Source organism: Squalius cephalus (assembly GCF_949319135.1).
Source record: "Squalius cephalus genome assembly, chromosome: 21".
In the NCBI taxonomy this organism is placed as follows: Eukaryota; Metazoa; Chordata; class Actinopteri; order Cypriniformes; family Leuciscidae; genus Squalius; species Squalius cephalus.
The window spans coordinates 30,604,273-30,623,268 of record NC_137142.1 but is presented as its reverse complement, the minus strand read 5'-3'; the positions used below and the strand labels follow the sequence as shown (position 1 = coordinate 30,623,268).

The 18,996-nt window shown below is 35.5% G+C and overlaps 1 protein-coding gene across 2 annotated transcripts in view; it reads left to right on the top strand.

Annotated features, from left to right (window-relative positions):
• Window positions 1-18,996, top strand: part of ablim1a (actin binding LIM protein 1a) — a gene marked incomplete at both ends in the record, with an annotated part of 47,657 nt that overhangs the window by 17,742 nt on the left and 10,919 nt on the right. The window contains 15 exons of one of the 2 annotated variants that reach the window (XM_079855594.1): window positions 1,460-1,594; window positions 6,786-6,969; window positions 7,092-7,204; window positions 8,143-8,269; window positions 8,359-8,452; window positions 11,328-11,415; window positions 12,685-12,743; window positions 12,999-13,043; window positions 14,504-14,581; window positions 15,489-15,644; window positions 17,092-17,136; window positions 17,567-17,593; window positions 17,737-17,863; window positions 18,387-18,470; window positions 18,847-18,894. In XM_079855594.1, the coding sequence (XP_079711720.1) occupies window positions 1,460-1,594; window positions 6,786-6,969; window positions 7,092-7,204; window positions 8,143-8,269; window positions 8,359-8,452; window positions 11,328-11,415; window positions 12,685-12,743; window positions 12,999-13,043; window positions 14,504-14,581; window positions 15,489-15,644; window positions 17,092-17,136; window positions 17,567-17,593; window positions 17,737-17,863; window positions 18,387-18,470; window positions 18,847-18,894 (1,410 nt within the window). The remainder of the gene's footprint in view (window positions 1-1,459; window positions 1,595-6,785; window positions 6,970-7,091; window positions 7,205-8,142; window positions 8,270-8,358; window positions 8,453-11,327; window positions 11,416-12,684; window positions 12,744-12,998; window positions 13,044-14,503; window positions 14,582-15,488; window positions 15,645-17,091; window positions 17,137-17,566; window positions 17,594-17,736; window positions 17,864-18,386; window positions 18,471-18,846; window positions 18,895-18,996) is intronic. The other variant, XM_079855593.1, reaches the window with a different exon arrangement.

Below are 18,996 nucleotides of genomic sequence, written 5' to 3'. Positions count from 1 at the left end.
TATTATCAATGTTGAAAACAGTTGTGCTGCTTAATATTTTTGTGGAAACTGTGATACTTTTTTTCCCAGGATGTTTTGATGAATAGAAATGTCAGCATTATTTTAAAATATAATATTTTTGTTACATTATAAATGTCTTTACTGTCACCTTTAATCAATTGAATGCATCCTTGATGAATGGAATATTTACTAATCCCATAATTGTGAAAGGTAGTGTACTTAAGCTTGATTTTGTAATGAAATGAAAAGCATTGTGTCACCAAAATGGACTGTGTTACTGAACAGAATAGTAGAATTAAATGTATTTTGCATGCAGTAGTTCTATATGCATCTCATATTCCACCTGCACTTGCACTCTCAAGTCAAGTCAAGTCATCTTCATTTATATAGTGCTTTTTACAATTGATAATAGGAAATTAAAGTAACAGAGATTGTTTGGGCTTTATAGCAGCTCTAGAATAAAGTTAATGTCCAGCTAAAGTTAGTTTTGATTTATTCACTTCCATCGCAATGATCATTAGTTATTAACTTAGGGGTTGCTAACACGACACCGTTTTAACAGAAAACTCTTAAAGGAGAACTCCGGTCAATTTTAACATTGAGCTCATTTTTTTGTACATTTGGAGTGCTGTCAATACAGAGAACAACGACAAAAATCGGTGTTGCCTACACCGAGTTATTCTATTTTTAAAATTTGCACCCTGTTGACTTCAATGGGGCAAGTACTAAACCTGCTTTTAGCCTCTTAACATCCTTGATGTGTCATTACAAGTGCACAGAAAATGTGAGTGATTCCTTCTGAGTGAACACGAGTGAGTCTGACTGCAGTAGATGTGAAAGATATGTATAAAAATGATGTTATTTAAGCCAGCGCAAATACCTTTGTTTACATCCTGTTTTTCGGTTGAAGTCCAAAGTAGTCGATTGCAGAGTTCACGCGCGTGATCATAGGTATTAAACCTATGATAAGGTATTAAAATGAGCTCAATGTTAAAATTGACCGGAGTTCTCCTTTAAGTTCTCTCTGCGCAAACTCTCAAAAACGCAAACCTGTGAGTACACTGATGGCCTTCACAGGGAAGAGACTAGTTGACACTTCAGGACTGCGTTGTCGTCGCGTCCAGGCGCAGGTCCTTCATCAGATCTGGATACAGCCTGGATCCAGTGGACTGCGAAAACCTTGGGATAAACAAAGAGACTAATATTAGCGTAGACGCCATTCTGCTTATGATGTAACGAGTACATCAGGATTTATGGGAAGTGTTCCCGGCTAACCTAATCTATGCAGCCTAACATTGAATCATAGAAATCTATAATGTGTTATGTGAATTCTGGGTCAAAGAGATGTGTTTTTAGTCTAGCTTTGAACTGACAGAACTGTTAGGAAGACTGTCACCATGTAGGTACTGTTACAGACCATGACAAAACTTTTTTTTTTTTTTCTTCTTCTTCAATGCAGTGGCCCATACACAGGAATCTCACCACCAGACGGAGAAGCCTCTGATACGCTGTGCTAAATGTGGAGAGGTGTGCAAGGGAGAGGTGTTACGAGTGCAGGCCAAACACTTCCACATCAAGTGCTTCACGTGCAAAGGTGAGTGAGTGAATCAGTGTCACTTATGCACATATACAAACCATGATAATCTGTTACATACAAGACATTCAGTGCCATGAAGACCAGTTCTGAATCAGGAATAGATGTCCACTGTACATTCGAATTATGATATGTATGCAATATTCAGAGATATAATATATTAGTCTGTGGAAAAGGAGAGGTGTATACTGTGCTTTTACTGTTGTCTGTTTAGTTTAGCTTTTGAACAAATAAAGAGCAAATTAAAAAAAAAGCGATAAATCTAAAAACACGTCATCAAAAGAAAAGCATAAAAAAAATATGTTTTCTGCAATATGACTAAGACACTGTTTACACCTGGTATTAACTCTTTCCCCACCATTTTATTTTTTATTTTTTTAAGTTGCCAGCATTTTTGATAATTTTTACAAAATGTTCATGACCCCCAGAATATTTTGTTGTATGGATATCTGAACATGCAATATGACAGGGCCTCTGCATTAAGCTATGATAAAGTTTTTTTGTTTGTTTGTTCAAAAGCAGTCTTTTTTTTATCAACACTTGAATGTGGGCAAGTTTCATAAAAAAAGCAACATTTTGAGCAAATAGCTGAGAAAAACGTGTTTTTGTCAAAGACTACGTCCGGATCAGATTTAGAATGATGATCGAAACATAGATGGAGTAGATCGAGTCTATCAACACCACCAAAGCGTCACAGTCCTAAACCTCGTCCTGGGTCGACATTTCATTCGGTAACATTAGGCAGTTTTGATTTTATGCTGTTTAATGTTGATGATCGCATTATTTTACATAACGTGCTTTTACTTTTACGTAATCGCTTGTTTCTGCTTCTTCTTCACATGTCTTTTGATCAGGAGATTCAGTACTCTTTCAGAAGTTGTCATAGCGCCCCCTACAGTATAACAGTGAAAATGAGAATTTTCCATCAATGGCAGGGAGGCGTTATCTCATAAATAACGCAAATTTCCGTCAACTGCGGGGAAAGAGTTAAGATGCATTTTGAGTCTCCCTCGTCTACTTGTGATCCGATTAACCAAAACGCATTAATACCTGGTGTAAATGGGGCATAATAAATTCATACATGCATATGAAACATACAGTAGGCCTATATACAGTATATATGCTATATGGGGGAAATGTGCTTAACTGTCATGAAAATAATGTCACAATGCAGAAAATCTCAAAGGTACAAAAATGTTGACAGGTTTTGAGCTTTTGGTTGCATATTCATAGTCAAATCCTCTCTGTCTGAGATGCTGCCGTTCTGGTTTGCTGAATGTTTCCTATAAATCACCTCTTGTGTGAGTCTTCTATGACTCACCTCTCCAGTCAGAATTCAGGATCACTGAGTAATTGTTAAGGGTGTTATAGATGAGTTCCGGCTTGACCTATTTAGCATGTGTTTTTCAGAGTCTTAAGAACAAACTCTACCCACTTGTGTATGTAGTCTAAATAGCATTATAGGGACAGGTGAGGTCAGCAACAACAGTTGGTCACTGTTGAAATGGCAGTAGTTAACTTGAAATTTTCAGCGATTTCAGTAGTGTCCTGGTGTATGCCATGCTCTAATTCATAAATGTTAACCTTAAAAAAATTATTATATAAAAAAATAAATATAATAAATACTTTTTTATGAACTTGGTTTGCTATAATCCGTTATAGACTCTGGGTATTGTGTAATATAAGCCTTTTTTTCCCAGAGATTTGTTGCATTCAAAGTTTCTTTTGAGACCATTAGGTGATGCCCAGAGCCCCAGACTGCCTTTTTTAATACTCTCACTGCTGAACTTATACAGACATATCCAGATTTGCCATGTCACTTCAGGGCCATTGTTTAAAAAGCCCACCAAATTTATCAGTTTTTAGCAAAACACTCAAGATTATGTGGACTATTTTGTCAGTAGCACTTGATGCAGACCTGGATATAATAGAGTCCTACAGTATAAAGTAAATCCTGTCATGACTGAGCTCAGCTTTGATCCAATTAACCCAGAGACTTTCTCTCTGTCCTGCAGTACCACTTCAGTTAGAGAAATCAGCATTATGATGACGTCAGATCTGCTGTGTGGATGCAGTGTGGATCTAAGTGACAGTGACAATTTTGGGGATTCATTCATGGAAGTAGATATGCACTTCCAGGCAAAGATTTGGACATACTTATTCTTTAGAATTACTATTTTTCACAGTTTCACAGTCATCAAATCTATGAAATAACACAAATGGAGGTATGGGAATTATTTAGTGACCAAAACGTGATTTAAATGTTGGGTAACACTAGTTTAGAACCCAATTCTCACTATTAACTAGTTGTTTATTAACATGTATATTACTAGGATATTGGCTGTTTATTAGTACTTATAAAGCACATATCAATGCCTTATTCTTCATTACTATATTCTACATCCCTTAATCCTACCGAATGCCTAAACTTAAACTTAATAAGCAGTAATTAGGAGTTTATTGAGGCAAAAGTCATAGTTAATAGTGAGAATTGGACCCTAATCTAAAGTGTGACCAAATGTTGTATGCTGGACAGTTTTTTACTGTTCCAACTCATAGATTATTTTTAATGAATAAATCAATTCTACAAAACTAGACGAACAGCTCTGACTTGTACTACTTGACCAGTGCAGATTCATTTTGGCATTGATAGTGTTTCCATAGAAAAGCATAATTCCAAGTTCAAGCACATAAACAGCAGAACGTCACAGGTTGTCATCTCGTATCACAGTAATTGCGACATGGTGCAAACGCAGCATTAATCATACAAAATGATGGAACAATGAAATTAAAGATTATTTTTAATTTATTAAATGCTTTATTTCTGTTACCATGAAGCAGTTGGCAATGTTGGTTGGGGAATACTTTTAAAATATTACAATTATTAACATTAACATTATTAAATACTAATTGTTTCACTTAAAAAGTAGCATTACTTGTATGTTACTTTTGCATAATTGCATAATTTCGCGTATTGTTTTCAGTTGAGCACAAATTCCCTCATCATCAACTGTAGAAACATCTCAAATATGTTTTTAATATTTAATATCTGAGTTCATGTCATTCTCTGACTTCACTGACTTCTTAATACATCACAGACAGAGACTCTATGAGAAATACTCTTTTAGACTAGTGGTTTTACAGATTATGAATTTTAAATATGAAAGGTGATAATGAATATGAGAGATTAAACTCTTTTCGGACGACTTTGGATCGAACCTCACAGATATTTGAATTGAATTTGCACATGACCTGTAGTGATCTGGGCAGATAATCAGTTTAAGAGCTAATCATCTACTTTGTGTTCACCACCCTGCAGGGATTATGTCATTCTTACTGTAAATCTGTGTAATAATAGTAATAATCAGTTTATCTAAACTAATCAGTCCAGAGCAGCATACAGACAACTCATTATATTATTCATTTATAGGCAACCTTCACACAACAGTAAGAACAACATATATTAAGAAAGTGGTTTTTGAAAAATAAAATGTACATTTTAGGACATTTGTAACTTATGAAATGAAAATAAATAAAATCACAGAAAGTTAAGTTCATGCAACTTAAGTTCATAAAACATAGAATTGAATTGTTTGCTTTATTATCCCCTTGTGGAAATTTTTTTGCTTGTGTTTCAACATGCATACATACATAGACCAACAATATAAATATAAATATAAAAAAAAAAAAAACAGGATTCCACCCCCCCCCCCCCATTTTTAAAAATTGCTGGCATCCTAAATCTTCGACCCGAGGGTAATCTCTCAAATTTATCAAAAAGAGGATGCCTACGACATAGAGAGCTCAGCTCATAACATTGAATGAGAGTTAATGAATTCTTTTGTGTCTGGGTCGTCCAAAGATGAAAGTCAGATTGTAGGAAATGTGTCAAAGGACGTTGTTGCCAAGTCCATTATTTATTCATTTATTCATCAGATCAAATGATTCAGTGCTGATTTCCACATTTTCAAAGCAGACGTGGTAATATTGCCTATTCCCCCATAGATTGATATTGGTTGTGTTGTTGAGCTGCAGCTTAATTTAAGGATATTGGGATGAATAAATAAATGTGTACTTTTTTGCACTGTTTTACATGTTAAAGTTGCACCTAACTTTTTTTACAGTAAAAAGTATTTTTTATGAATATTTTTCAGTATTAATAGAATACATGCAATTTGCATATTTATAATGAAAATTTATCGCGCTTTGTCCATGTGACTAGCGTAGGGTGGCGTTGTCCTCATATGGCCCCTGCAGAAGTTTCTCAGTGCATAAACTCATTTTATCGGAGCGGATTGTGAAGAAGGCTGTGAGAATCACTGAAGTCTGTTACATAACAGCACTGCGGAGCCTTACTGTGCACTACGTACACATTGTACACATCCATTATACTTCCACTCATTTATTCTCTCAGTAAACGCACATCCTGCATTAGTCACGGCCTCGGTTCACCCCGCGGGAACCCAGGATGAGGTGCGGAAAGCCATGAAAGATGGTTTGGACAATAAGACTCCAAAACAGAAAGTGGCTGAAGGAGCTCTTAAGAGCTTAAAATGAAACACAATGAGCTCTAAATGTGTTTCAGAGAAGCCTGTTGGTTCAGATTAGACATTTCAAGGTTTCTGACTATTGTGTTTTCTCAGATCACGGTTTGGCCATTGTCCTCCACTGAGGTTTATTTTTACACTTCTATTCCTAGTGCGCCAATTATGCTGCATTATCATGTTGCAAGAAGAGAAATGTATCACAAAGAAACCATTATAACCCTTAAAAAAATCAAGGTTCAACCTAAAAATGTCACTCACCAACTATTGTTCCAAAAATATATATATTTATATATCCTGTGATGACATGAATTTCCAGCATCATTACTCCAGTCTTCAGTGTCACATGATCCTTCAGAAATCATTCTAATTGCTGATTTACTGCTCAAGAAAATTGCATTATTATTTTTAGTGTTGAAAACAGTTATGTTTTCTTAATATTTTCTTATACCATGCTAAATTTCTTTCAGGATTCTTTAATAAATAGAAAGTTTGATAGAACAGCATTTATTTGAAATAGAATACACACACACACACACACACACACTGCCATTCCATCTCAGTCCTGTACATGCATGCATATTACACGCCATAATAATTTGATTCTAAAAACCATCATGTAAACGGTTGTGTGTGTTTTTCTGTAGTATGTGGCTGCGATCTGGCTCAGGGAGGATTCTTCATGAAGAATGGAGATTATCTGTGCACTCTGGACTACCAGCGCATCCACGGCACCCGTTGTAACATCTGTGGAGAGTTTGTGGAGGGGGAGGTGGTGACCGCGCTCGGAAAGACCTACCACCCAGCATGCTTTGTGTGCACAATCTGCAAGTAAGAGCCGAAGAAAAACCCACTCACACACTAGACATTATACAGTCACTGACATTGTGGTTTATGGTAAGCCCAACACTGGCAGGAGTTTTAACAGGGATTGTATATTTCGTGACCTACAGGAGACCATTTCCTGCTGGAGACAGAGTGACATTCAATGGCAAGGACTGTCTGTGTCAGTACTGTGCAGAGCCCATGTCTCCAGGACACACCAAAGACGTCGTCGGACCCAGCAGTGAGTGCGGGAGTCAATGACACAAAACCAGTCAAGAACATGCCAGGCACATTTTTCAACCCAAAATCTAGAAAAAGTTACCATTAATTCTTTTTTTCATGACACCTAAACACATTTGAAGTCAAATTATTTAGGCAGCGGCTTATTATATATTATTGGTAGTATGTGTTATGTTAACTTAACTTAAATGTAGCAGAATGTTGGAATAAATGAATTAAAAAATAATGCAAAAATTCAAGTAAAAATCTGTAAATCACCATAGAGAATAATTGGGAAAATCAAAAATCTTATTATGTAACTTGCATAAACTTTATAAAGCAGTTTATTTAATCACAACTTCCTTAATGGTCAAACATTTAAACTTATGAAAGAAATAAAAATACCATCTGTGTAAATTAACTATAGTAAGAGTACAAACTGCCACACAGAGACATTGCATCCACACAACAGTAGCCTATATGGGAAAACCACTTAGAGATGCACTGACATGAATTTACACGTGAAACAGTAAATTATTTAGTGTTTGGGGGCTTTTTGGCCAGGATCCACCTACTATGATAAATAATGAACTATTATTTTCTCTTAAGTCTATAAGCTTGGCTACTAAAGCCAAATATCTTCTTTTATTTATAAAGTAAAAAGTAATATGTGAAGAAGGAAACAATAGCAGACATATAAATGTGTGTTTAGAAAATGCTGATTCACAACATGGTGATCAAGACAGTGGAATAAGTTAAAGTATAAAAATATTTTGACACAAAAATAATGGCCCAAGCTAGTCAAAAAAATTGGTGTGTGTGTGTATATATATATATATATATATATATGTGGATATATATGTATTAAGCTTAGGCTTTGAGAAGCATACAACCACATCCAGAGTTGTTTGTGTTTTTTTATTTTTTGGCAAATCAGTTTTTCTTGTGTTTGTGTTTCAGGTTGTGCAGGCTGTGGCAGAGATATTAAGAATGGTCAGGCTCTGTTGGCTCTCGAGAATCAGTGGCATTTGGGCTGTTTTAAATGTAAAGCCTGTGCAAAAGTATTGACTGGAGAATACATCAGCAAGTAAGACACATTCATACACAAAATCCATCCAATCCATCCAAAATGTTGGGTGACTGCATGCATTGGTTTTGTTCTCTATATGTGCACAGAGACGGCGCCCCCTACTGTGAGCAAGATTATCAGGTTCAGTTTGGAGTGCAATGTGAGGCGTGTCAGCAGTTCATCACAGGGAAAGTCCTGGAGGTACGAAAACACACACACACACACACACACACACACACACACACACACACACACACACACACACACACACACACACACACACGTTGGGTTTCCATGTTTATCTTCCATTTTCCACACCTACCCCTAAACCTACCCATCGCAGAAAACATTCTGCATTTTTATATTTTCAAAAAACATCATTACGTATGATTCATTCATTACGTATTGTTTTTCTCTTGGGGACCAAAAAATATCCCCACAAGATCAAATATTTCTGGCATTACTATCCTTACTATCCTTGTAGTATCCATGTCCTCACAACATAGGGATACCCGAACCACACACACACACTCAGTTTTGAAGTTCTGGACAGGTAACAAACTGACCCTTTGAAATCATTTGAGAAATGTTGTTATTGTTAACAAAAAATGTTGTAATAAAGTTGAAATAAAACTTAAAAGAAAATTTGAAATGCTACCTTGAAGTACTAAAGTTAAAGTACTAAAATTACTAAAACTATCTGGGGTAAAAAATTATTAAAGCTATATATTTTTTTTTTTAAATCAATAAAAACTAATACAAATGACAAAAGCATATAGCAAAATTGCTAAAACTAAAATTCAAATGAAAACTGAAAATATAAAAACTTTTATACATATTAAATGTATACTATAATAGTATATAAATAATACTTAAAAAACACTGGCTTTGAGGTGATTTATAACAAAATTCACAGATATTCACATTTAAAACTAACAGTCTTTCTATTCCAAGAAAATACACCAAAAATATTAATGCCACATCTTCTTTGTACAATTTTTCTTCAATAAAATGTCCTCTAGAATGAGAATGCCCTGTTGATTATAATCACCTTCCACCGATTAAATGCTTCAACAGTAAAATCTTAAGCAAATAACGCCCTCAGAATATGTCCAACTTCCTGTTTGAACAGGAAAGATGTCAACACAGGAAAGAATATTGCGTTCATCAAACAGGCAAACCAACACAGTACTAGTACTAGAATTGTTTTGTTTGTTGTATACAGTTGTTTCATACAGTCATCAGCCAATAATTCCCTGCGTGAAACACTTTCTGATCAGCACAAACCGTATCTGTGCTGCAATAGTCTGGGTCATATTTTCTTTTAAATGTTTTTCAGAGCAGATTTTGGTGTCCTAACCCACCATTTGAGTTTCACTCTTTTAGATCTTACGCAACATGAACAGTATATTTATCACTTGACAGCACACATTTGTATGTCCCCCAACAAAAGATGGTTACACTTTATTTTGATGTTCGCCTTTAGACTGTTATAGTCGACTAGAAGCAACGTTGCACCTTACATGTCAAATAACTCTCAATAGAGAATTGGTTGATTATTATTAGGCTGTTAAGGGTTGGATTAGTGTTAGTAGAATAAGTTGACATGTACTTGTAAAGTTACTTGAGCCCCTTTCTCACAGAGATTCCGGAAAATACACGGATAATGTGCCGGGATCGTTTGGTTTTGGTTCATTCACACTGCCAGTGACTTTCCGGAATCTGTGAGTGCGTTCACACACATGCCGTAAATATCCCATAAAGACATGTGACGTCAGGATGTGATAACTCCTGTCAGATGTCAGTTCTGCTGATAACTCCTCTTCGTCATTTCTACACGAAGACAAGTCCATACTCCCCAGTAGCGCCAATGGGTTTGCCGAGTGGCTCGTTCCCCATATGCTGTGGCATAGGTGGTAGAAAGGCCTGGGTTGGTAGGTTGGTCTTGGTTTTTGTTCACACAGGGCGCGATCCCGGCAATATTACTAGGTCCCCATCCCGGCATCGATCCCGGGAAGTGTTTGCGTTCACACAGAAGGCACTCTAGCAATTTTACGGCAATTTTACGGGATCAACGCGCAGTGTGAAAGGGGCTTTATAGTCAGTAGAGTGTCTGTTGGGGAGCATCAAAATAAAGAGTTAGCAGATATTCAGCAGACTGTCTACTGATACTCTAATGAGAAGGTTCACACTTGGAAGGTTTGCTGGTGCAATTGCTCTGTTAATACGGTTAATTTGAATAAGTGTGAACGCTGAACCTTGCTGCGTGCCGAACAAACGAACCGAGGCGCCTGGATTTCCTAGCGCTGTTTTGACTCCTTTACACATTTTATAAGCTCTTCACGAGTTCTCAGCTGGTCAAAATTCCATCATATGTAGACCAGGACTAAATGTTTTTGTTTTGTTTTTTGGGTCCGGACCAAACGAACCAATTGAACCGAACTACAAGTGTGAACACACCCTTATATTCAACAGAATATCTAAAGGGGTCCATCAAATGAAAGTGTCACCCAAAGACACTGATTGTGACACAGACCTGCAGCACAAAAGCACGTTACACACATCCGATCTCTCACAGATAACCGTCTACAGTTTCACAACAGTCTCACAGCAGACGATTGCAACAGGAAATCTCATCCGGCTAATTGAATCTGATTGGCTGTTAGAGAGACACTTGCCTTTTCTTTTCACACTTTAAGCTATAATGGGATGTGTTTGTGCATCGCCGCTCTGGAGTATAACACACTCTATATGAAGGACTTTGAGTAGTTTGAGATCACAAAATACTACACAGGGCCTGTAAGTCTCTCTTAAGACTGATTTTTGCGTATGAATATTGTTCAAAGGTTTTGAGATGATTTCTGCGCTGTAAAGAGAGAACACAGAACCTTTCTGTGTTATATTTGATAAGCTCATTGGTTCTGGTCATTTGAATAAAATATGTGTCGTCTCACATGATACACATGCAAAGCATCAGTTTCTCTGTAACAGTCTGTTTGAGTTATCTGACTTTATGGTTGTTAGTGCAGTTCAACTTTAAGCGAATCGATATAGTGATGTGTGTGTTTCTCCACAGGCAGGGGACAAGCACTACCACCCCAGCTGTGCTCGCTGTAGCAGGTGTAACCAGATGTTTACAGAGGGAGAGGAGATGTACCTGCAAGGTGAGTCTGAGCCTTTACAGACAGCACATATAATATGTTTTTGTTCTGCAGGAAGAACCTTTGTCAATTCAGTAAAATTGTGTGTTAAAACCCTGTTTCTTTTTTATGATTTGACTTGTCTGGTTCAACTACACTGTAAAAAATGATGTTCTTCCTCATTATTTTTGTCTTTTTTTCCCCAGTACAAATATCTAAACATTTTTGAGAAGCAACATTACTTGGATATTAAGTATGTTTTTTTATTGCTTCAAAATGAAGTGAGTTAAAACAGAAAAATATCTGCCAGTGGGGTAAGAAGAAATACAGGTTAATTATTTTTCTTAATCCACTGGCAGATATTTGTTCTTGTTTTCAGCAAAACACACATTAATTTCTCAGAAAATAAGATTTAAGGGTGCTTTTGTTTTCATTTCCATGATGCTTTTGTTTTCATTTTAGCTGAGCACATTGATTTTGAAGGGTAAATCGGACTTGGATGCCTCTTGGGACTAAATAGTTATTTTTAGTTTGATGATATCTGTATTTTTTATTTAGATTGTATTGTCTTATGTATAGTATATGGTGGCAGATAATGATGCACTACAAAATGCAATACCATTTAAAAGTGTGGGCTTGATTTTTGATCTTCTCTTGTCACCAAGGCTTCATTTATTTGGTCAAAAATACAATAAAAACAGTAATATTATTAAATATTATTACAATTCAAAATAACAGTTTTATAGATATTTAAAATATAATTTATTAATGTGAAGCAAATCTGAATTTTCAGCATCATTACTTCTGTCATCAGTGTCACATGATCCTTCAGAAATCATTCTAAAATGCAAATTTGCTGCTCAAGAAACATGTATTATTATTAATATCGATGTTGAAAACAGTTGTGCAGCTTAATATTTTTGCTTCTTTTATGCTTTGATGAATAGGATGTTCAAAAGCTATGCATTTATTTGAAATAGAAATCTTTTGTGACATTATAAGTGTCTTTGTCACATTGGATAAATTTACTAAAAGTATTAACTTATTTAAAAAAACTAAACAATATATGTCCACCATATCTCTAGAAATTGAGATTATCATCGTTACTTAAAAAAATGACTAGTTGGCCAATAGTAAAGGTCACCTCTGAAAATCATGTACAATTTTTTTTTTTTAATTCTTCTTTATATGCGTTGTCAAAAATATATCCAAATCACATGACTTCACTCTAAATGTGGCCTCTTAGCCTGGTTGTCTTTGGTTTATTTGCCTTCTGTTTCATTGTTTATGCAGGATCAACAGTTTGGCATCCAGGCTGTAAACATTCAACTAGAGGCGAGGAGAGACAGCGGGTACGGCCCTTTGTCCATGTCACTTTTGTATCCGGTATTTACATGTTTGTCCTGTATTGTTGTTGTCTGTGTGTTCTTCTCTGCTGACTCTTTTCAGAAAGTAAGCAGATAATATCTCATTGCTAGCTTTGAGGTTGTACTTTCTCCATGTTCTCTAGTAGACTTGTCGCTCAAACACTCGTTCCGGGAACCCCGCTATAGGTGATTCAGAATCTTGTATGATGTCCAACCAAACCCCTGTGTCTTCCTCCACAGCTATTGCCTGCATCTCTAGCTCTTCTCAGCAAAACAGAAAGGCAGGTACTGTACTCTCTGTCAGCTGCGGCATGGCATCGCATGACCATGTGCTGCCCCCTGCAGGTGGAGGGTTGCAGTGCTCCTCACTGGCAGTACACTCAAGCCGCCTGCTCTGTTTTAGACATAAACCATCTTTAACATCTGGTTTATTCCATCTCATAGACGCTGGTGCCACAGAACAGATAGTAATCAACATCCCAGTTACTCTGTTTAGTCGATTAGTAAGTCAAAAGTTGGATATTGGTGCAACCTTAAGGAAATTCCTTCGGTCTTGTTGTTGTGCTCCAGTATTACCACATAGGTCTCAGATCAAGCCAAGCAGCTGTTATCACGCTTACTGCATTTCAGTATGCTGAGTAATATCAGATGCCCTTACATTTCCCGCCATTGGAAACATGAAATCGCCATTGACATTCATTGTGTGGAAGGCAAATGAATGATTTCATTTGTTTTAGGTTTGTTTTAAAGGTTCTGTCATCATTTAGTTCTGGCCTTCATAAGAAAAGGGTTCAAAACACACTGGTCTCGACTTGTAGTTTTAGTTTAACTTTTAGTAATATTGTTATGTGTTTTTGTCATTTTAATTTTAATTAATTAATTGATTTATTTTTAAATATTGCTATTTAGGTTTATTAGATATTTATTTCAGTTTTGGTTTTAGTTGGTTTTACTTTTGATTTATTTCCAGTTAATAATTTTAGTGCTATATTAATAATTTTAATTTATTTAATAATTTATTTTTAAATATTGCTATTTAGGTTTATTAGGTATTTATTTCAGTTTTAGTTTTAGTTGGTTTTATTTCCAGTTAATAATTTTAGTGCTATATTAATAATTTAGGTTTTCAACTAGTATTTATATTTTATTTTATTTCAGCTTTATTTCAATTAACATAAATTATTTTATTTTTATTATTAGTTTTAGTTAAGGGTCAAAGTTTTAGTTTTAGTTAAAGGTTTTCTTAGAACATTTGAAAAATTTGGATAAATGCATTTATAATATATTTATGTTGCACTTATTTCAGATTTGTTGTGGATGCCTTGTTGGTTATGTCTCACAATAAGTGAGTCATAGCATTGATCAGCTGACTGACTTTCTGCACCCTGATTGGCCTTATATATTGTACACTATAGTGTGTCTCTTTACAACCATGTGCAACAGTTACAAAATGTGTTAATGTGTAATGTAATGTAAGTCAAAGTCAGAAAGAATACATTAGGCCAAGATTATGTGCAATAAAGCAAATATAGGTTATATATAGGTATAAGAAATATAGGTATAAAATCTTCTGCTAAAGGGAAGTTTATTGAGTAATCATGGATCATACTAATCATTATGAACTTCTGGTTAGCTGTTTAGATGCAAATGAATTATTATTTTATAATTTTCTCTGCTGTTGTTTTTATTTAAAGCTTATGTTGAATATAGTTTTTTTTTTTTTTTTTTTTTTTTTTGCTCCACAGCCGATGCGCTCGTCGACCGAGAGTATATGTTCCAGACCTGGTTCAAGCATACCTAGCTCACCGGGTCACACCATATATGTAAGTGCATTAGTTCATCATTGTGTGAGTTGATATATATGCATGTATCATATATACATACCATAGTTATTTTTTATATATATATAAAACTATTTATGTTGGTCCCAAATACAAAAGAGCTCTATTTCAAATAAATGCTGTTCTTTTGAATTTTCTATTTATTAAAGAATCCTGGGGGAAAAAATGCACAAAAATATGAAGCAGCACAACATTGATAATAATTAGAAATGTTTCTTGAGCAGCAAATCAGCATATTAGAATGATTTCTGAAGGATCATGTGACACTGAAGACTTTTAAATTCAGCTTTGCATCACAGGAATAAATTACATATAAATATATATTAATATATATATATATATATATATATATATATATATATATATATATATTGTAATAATGTTTCACTGTATTTTTGAACAAATAAATGCAGCCGGGGTGAGCATAAGAGACTTAAAAAATCATCAAAATCAAAATCATTAAAAAAATATACCGACCTCAAACTTTTGAAGAGGTAGAGTAAGTACTTTTAATGCTGATTACTCAACAAATATCTATAATTATTGTGCATTTTATTGGACTTTACAATATTATAAATTGGCTTATTTGAGTTGTCATGTAGTTGGATGTTAAAATAGATAGAAGTCCTGATAGATAGCTTTCTTTTCTGTCATTGTGAATTCTGACAGCAGTGTTGAAATATAAATAACAGTTAACTTATTAAAACAATAACCATGATAAAATCACTATAACATACAACCTCATGGCTTATTGCTTTATTAATTCTCATGATTTTGGCCTTTGATTGGCCTGGGAGAGGCTGTTTGTAGAATTGAATATTTCCACTGCTGTCATGTAGAAATTCATATATGTGTGTGACTCCCTGTGTGTGCTTGTGTTTCTCTCTAGGCAAAAGTAGACAATGAGATCCTTGATTACAGGGATTTAGCAGCCATTCCCAAAGTCAAAGCCATTTATGACATTGAGCGTCCAGATTTAATCCACTATGAGCCACTTTACACCACCACACTGGAGGAGTCAGAGGAGGGAGAGAGTGTGGGAGAGGTAAAAAGAAGTCAAAAAGAAGCTCTGTTCCAAACCATAGAGACCTTTCTCTCTAGACAGCATCATAGGTGACATGCTCCTGATGAGAAGACTGGTTCAAAAGGCAAACTGCTAAATTATAGGCAGCATTGCATATATATATATATATATATATATATATTTAGAGTGCTGGTCAGAATTATTTGCCCCCTTGGTAAATATGATCAAAGATGGCTGTAAAAAATAAATCTGCATTGTTAATCCTTTTGATATTTTATTTTAAAAAATAGCAAAAATCTAACCTTTCATTGAAGTAAAAGAATTGAAAGTGTGGGGAAAATCACATTATGAAATAAATGTTTTTCTCCAAAACACGTTGGGAACAATTATTTTCCCCCTTTTATTAAATACCTTTTGCAACCTCCTTTTGCCAAGATAACTGCTCTGAGTCTTCTCCTATAATGCCTGATGAGTTTGGAGAACACCTGACAAGAGATCAGAGACCATTCCTCCATACAGGATCTCTCCAGATCCTTCAGATTCACAAGTTCATGTTGGTGCTTCTTCTCTTCAGTTCAGCCCACTCATTTTCTACAGGGTTCAGGTCTGAGGATTGAGATGGCCATTGCAGATGCTTGGTTTTGTGCTCAGTGACCCATTTTTGTGTTGATTTTGATGTTTGTTTTTGGATCACTGTCCTAAGGGAAGATCCAAACATGGCCCGTTATATGATTTCTAGCACAGCCCGTCAGGTTTTGATTTTTTATCTGTTGGTATTTCATCGAATCCATGATGCCATGTATCTGAACAAGATGTCCGGGACCACTGGCAGACAATTAGGCCCACAGCATTAAAGAGACAGCAGAGTATTTCATTTTACACATGTAGTACTTTTAAATCCCATCTTAAGTGTTTGCTGCCAAAAAAGCTAATTTTTTTGTTTCATCTGACCATAGAAACTGTCCAGTTTGAAGTTCCAGTAGTGTCAGTTACTTTTCAAATGTTCTATGGACAGATGAATCAAAAAAAGAGCTTTTTGGCATCAAACACTTATTATGGGTTTGGTTCAATGCCTCCCTGAAATGCCTCCATTGTGGTCTTGTGTTTTCTTCCGGGAACAAACAAGTCACAATATTCCTCTTTTAAATAATTCCCACCCAAGACATACGCAGTATGAAAAACATGAAAGCATGAAAACCTATTCTTGTAGAGCCCAAAAACTAAATCACTACATAAAAGGGAATTCAGCAGATGAAATTATCATAGGATATTATAGGATACTGCCTAAGAAGGTACATTTGTAGGTAGTAAATAGTGATGCAGCTCACTAGGGTTTGAAACAGAGCTCTCAGAGTTCAGTATTGAACACAGACTAATACATTTTTTGTGTAAAAGTCACTTACAGTAGTCCTTTATTTGACATTCACCTGGAGTTTATTATCCCAACACAACACCTCTCTGTTGACAGCTGCAGAGCTCCAGGAGAGAGTGTTCACCCATGCCAGACGACAGAGTAAGTTATTCACATGACCTGTTCCACTCATTCTCATGGCACACTGTATGTGGACTAGCAGTCCCATTTCTGATTTAATGATTCAGACGGGTTCTCAAGAGTCACTAGCCACACAAATTCTCTGCTGTGCATCCATGTTTTACTTTACTTTTTTATAAGTCCTATTATGGATGGATGGATGGATTTATGGATGGACGGACGGACGGACGGACGGACAGACAGACAGACAGACAGATAGATAGATTTTCTTAAAGCAAAATACAACTACTCTTTTCTTTCTTTTGATTTTGGGATAAAATTCTTGTTCCTGACAGGTGTTTATTTTTTTAAGATTTGCCCCTATAGCTTTAATAGTGTCCCAGTTACAATGTGAATTTCTTCACAAAAGTTTCATTGTATGCATTTATTTTTTTTTGCCCTGTTGTTTCAGACCAGGTCGCCCACACCGACTGCTGAGGTAAGTCAGATTTTGAGTTTATTTTGAATGCAGGCAAAAATAAAATGATTACATCATAATAAATTGTGGAGAATATTTATATTTTCAATTGTAAGAATGGCATTTTTTTTTAACAGTGTTTGTTTCCTGCATGTTTTTTTCAGGGTTATTATGACATGAGAGAACGTATCCTCCACAGGTCGACGAGTCAGGGCTCCATCGGCTCTCCCATTTACAGCCGCCACAGTTACACACCCATGTCCCGCTCACCACAGCACTTCCACAGACCCGGTGAGCTATGAACCCTGTCTGGAGTGTCCATCAGTCTGCTGTCTTCATAAAACTCAATTTAATATTTCATCAAATCAAAATTAATTTTGTGGATTATTTACAGCTTACTAATTTACAGCTCCCACCCCCTCAGTGTCCAAATTTAGTTTTAGAATAGAGAAAACCTTTCCAAATCCCCTATAAAAACTAGGACTTGTGGAAACCGTGATGCACTACTATTCAAACATTTGGTGAATTTAAAAAAGTTTTAAAAATTAAAAAATAAAAATTAACACTTTTTATCCTGCAAGGACAAACAATCTTTATTATTCCAAACTTTTTACCATTAGTGTATATGTATATAAATGTTGTTATTTATCATTTTGAGTAAAAATTGAGGCTATATACATATGCATACACACACACATACACATTAAATATTGATTATTGTCAAATGGCTGAAGAATGTTGTTTTTAGCTATTTCTCCCAGCCCTAATTTGAGCTATTCTCCCTATTGACCTCTGACCCTGTTTCTGATTGGAGGCACTGAGCCGTCCAGTGGTCGGAGCTCCCCAGGGTCCAGCACCCCTCCTCTCCCTCTGACCCCTAAACATTTTCACCTGCCAGGTACTGTTGGGATTCTTCCAGCGGCCCTCTGTGTGTCAATCCCAGCATGCCCCTGTGTTTAAGCACACTTTCACAATTCATTACATTTTCTATATCTGGTTATCTCTCTGTCTTAAAGTGCCAGTTCAACTAGAAATGAAAATTCTGCACATGCTAACAGCACTCACATTTTTGTTCAGAAAATGTAAAGATCTTAAATCATATGTTATGTTATGGTTATGGAAAATCCAAAGTTTACGTGATGCAGTTTTCTCAGACTTTATTGATCGTTGGTGCATTTTGTATGTGTTATTGCTTTTGTTTATTCTATTTAAAACCCAGTAACGATGATATCAATAATTAAAATTTAAAACATTTACTTTTTCCTTTCTTTCAGATCAAGGAGTAAACATCTACAGAAAACCCCCTATCTACAAACAGCATGGTATAGTCATTCAGAATCTTTGAGGTCAACACATTAACTTTTACATTGATGAATGATAGGAAATTAGATTTGGACACATGCCTATTGATTTATAATACTAAA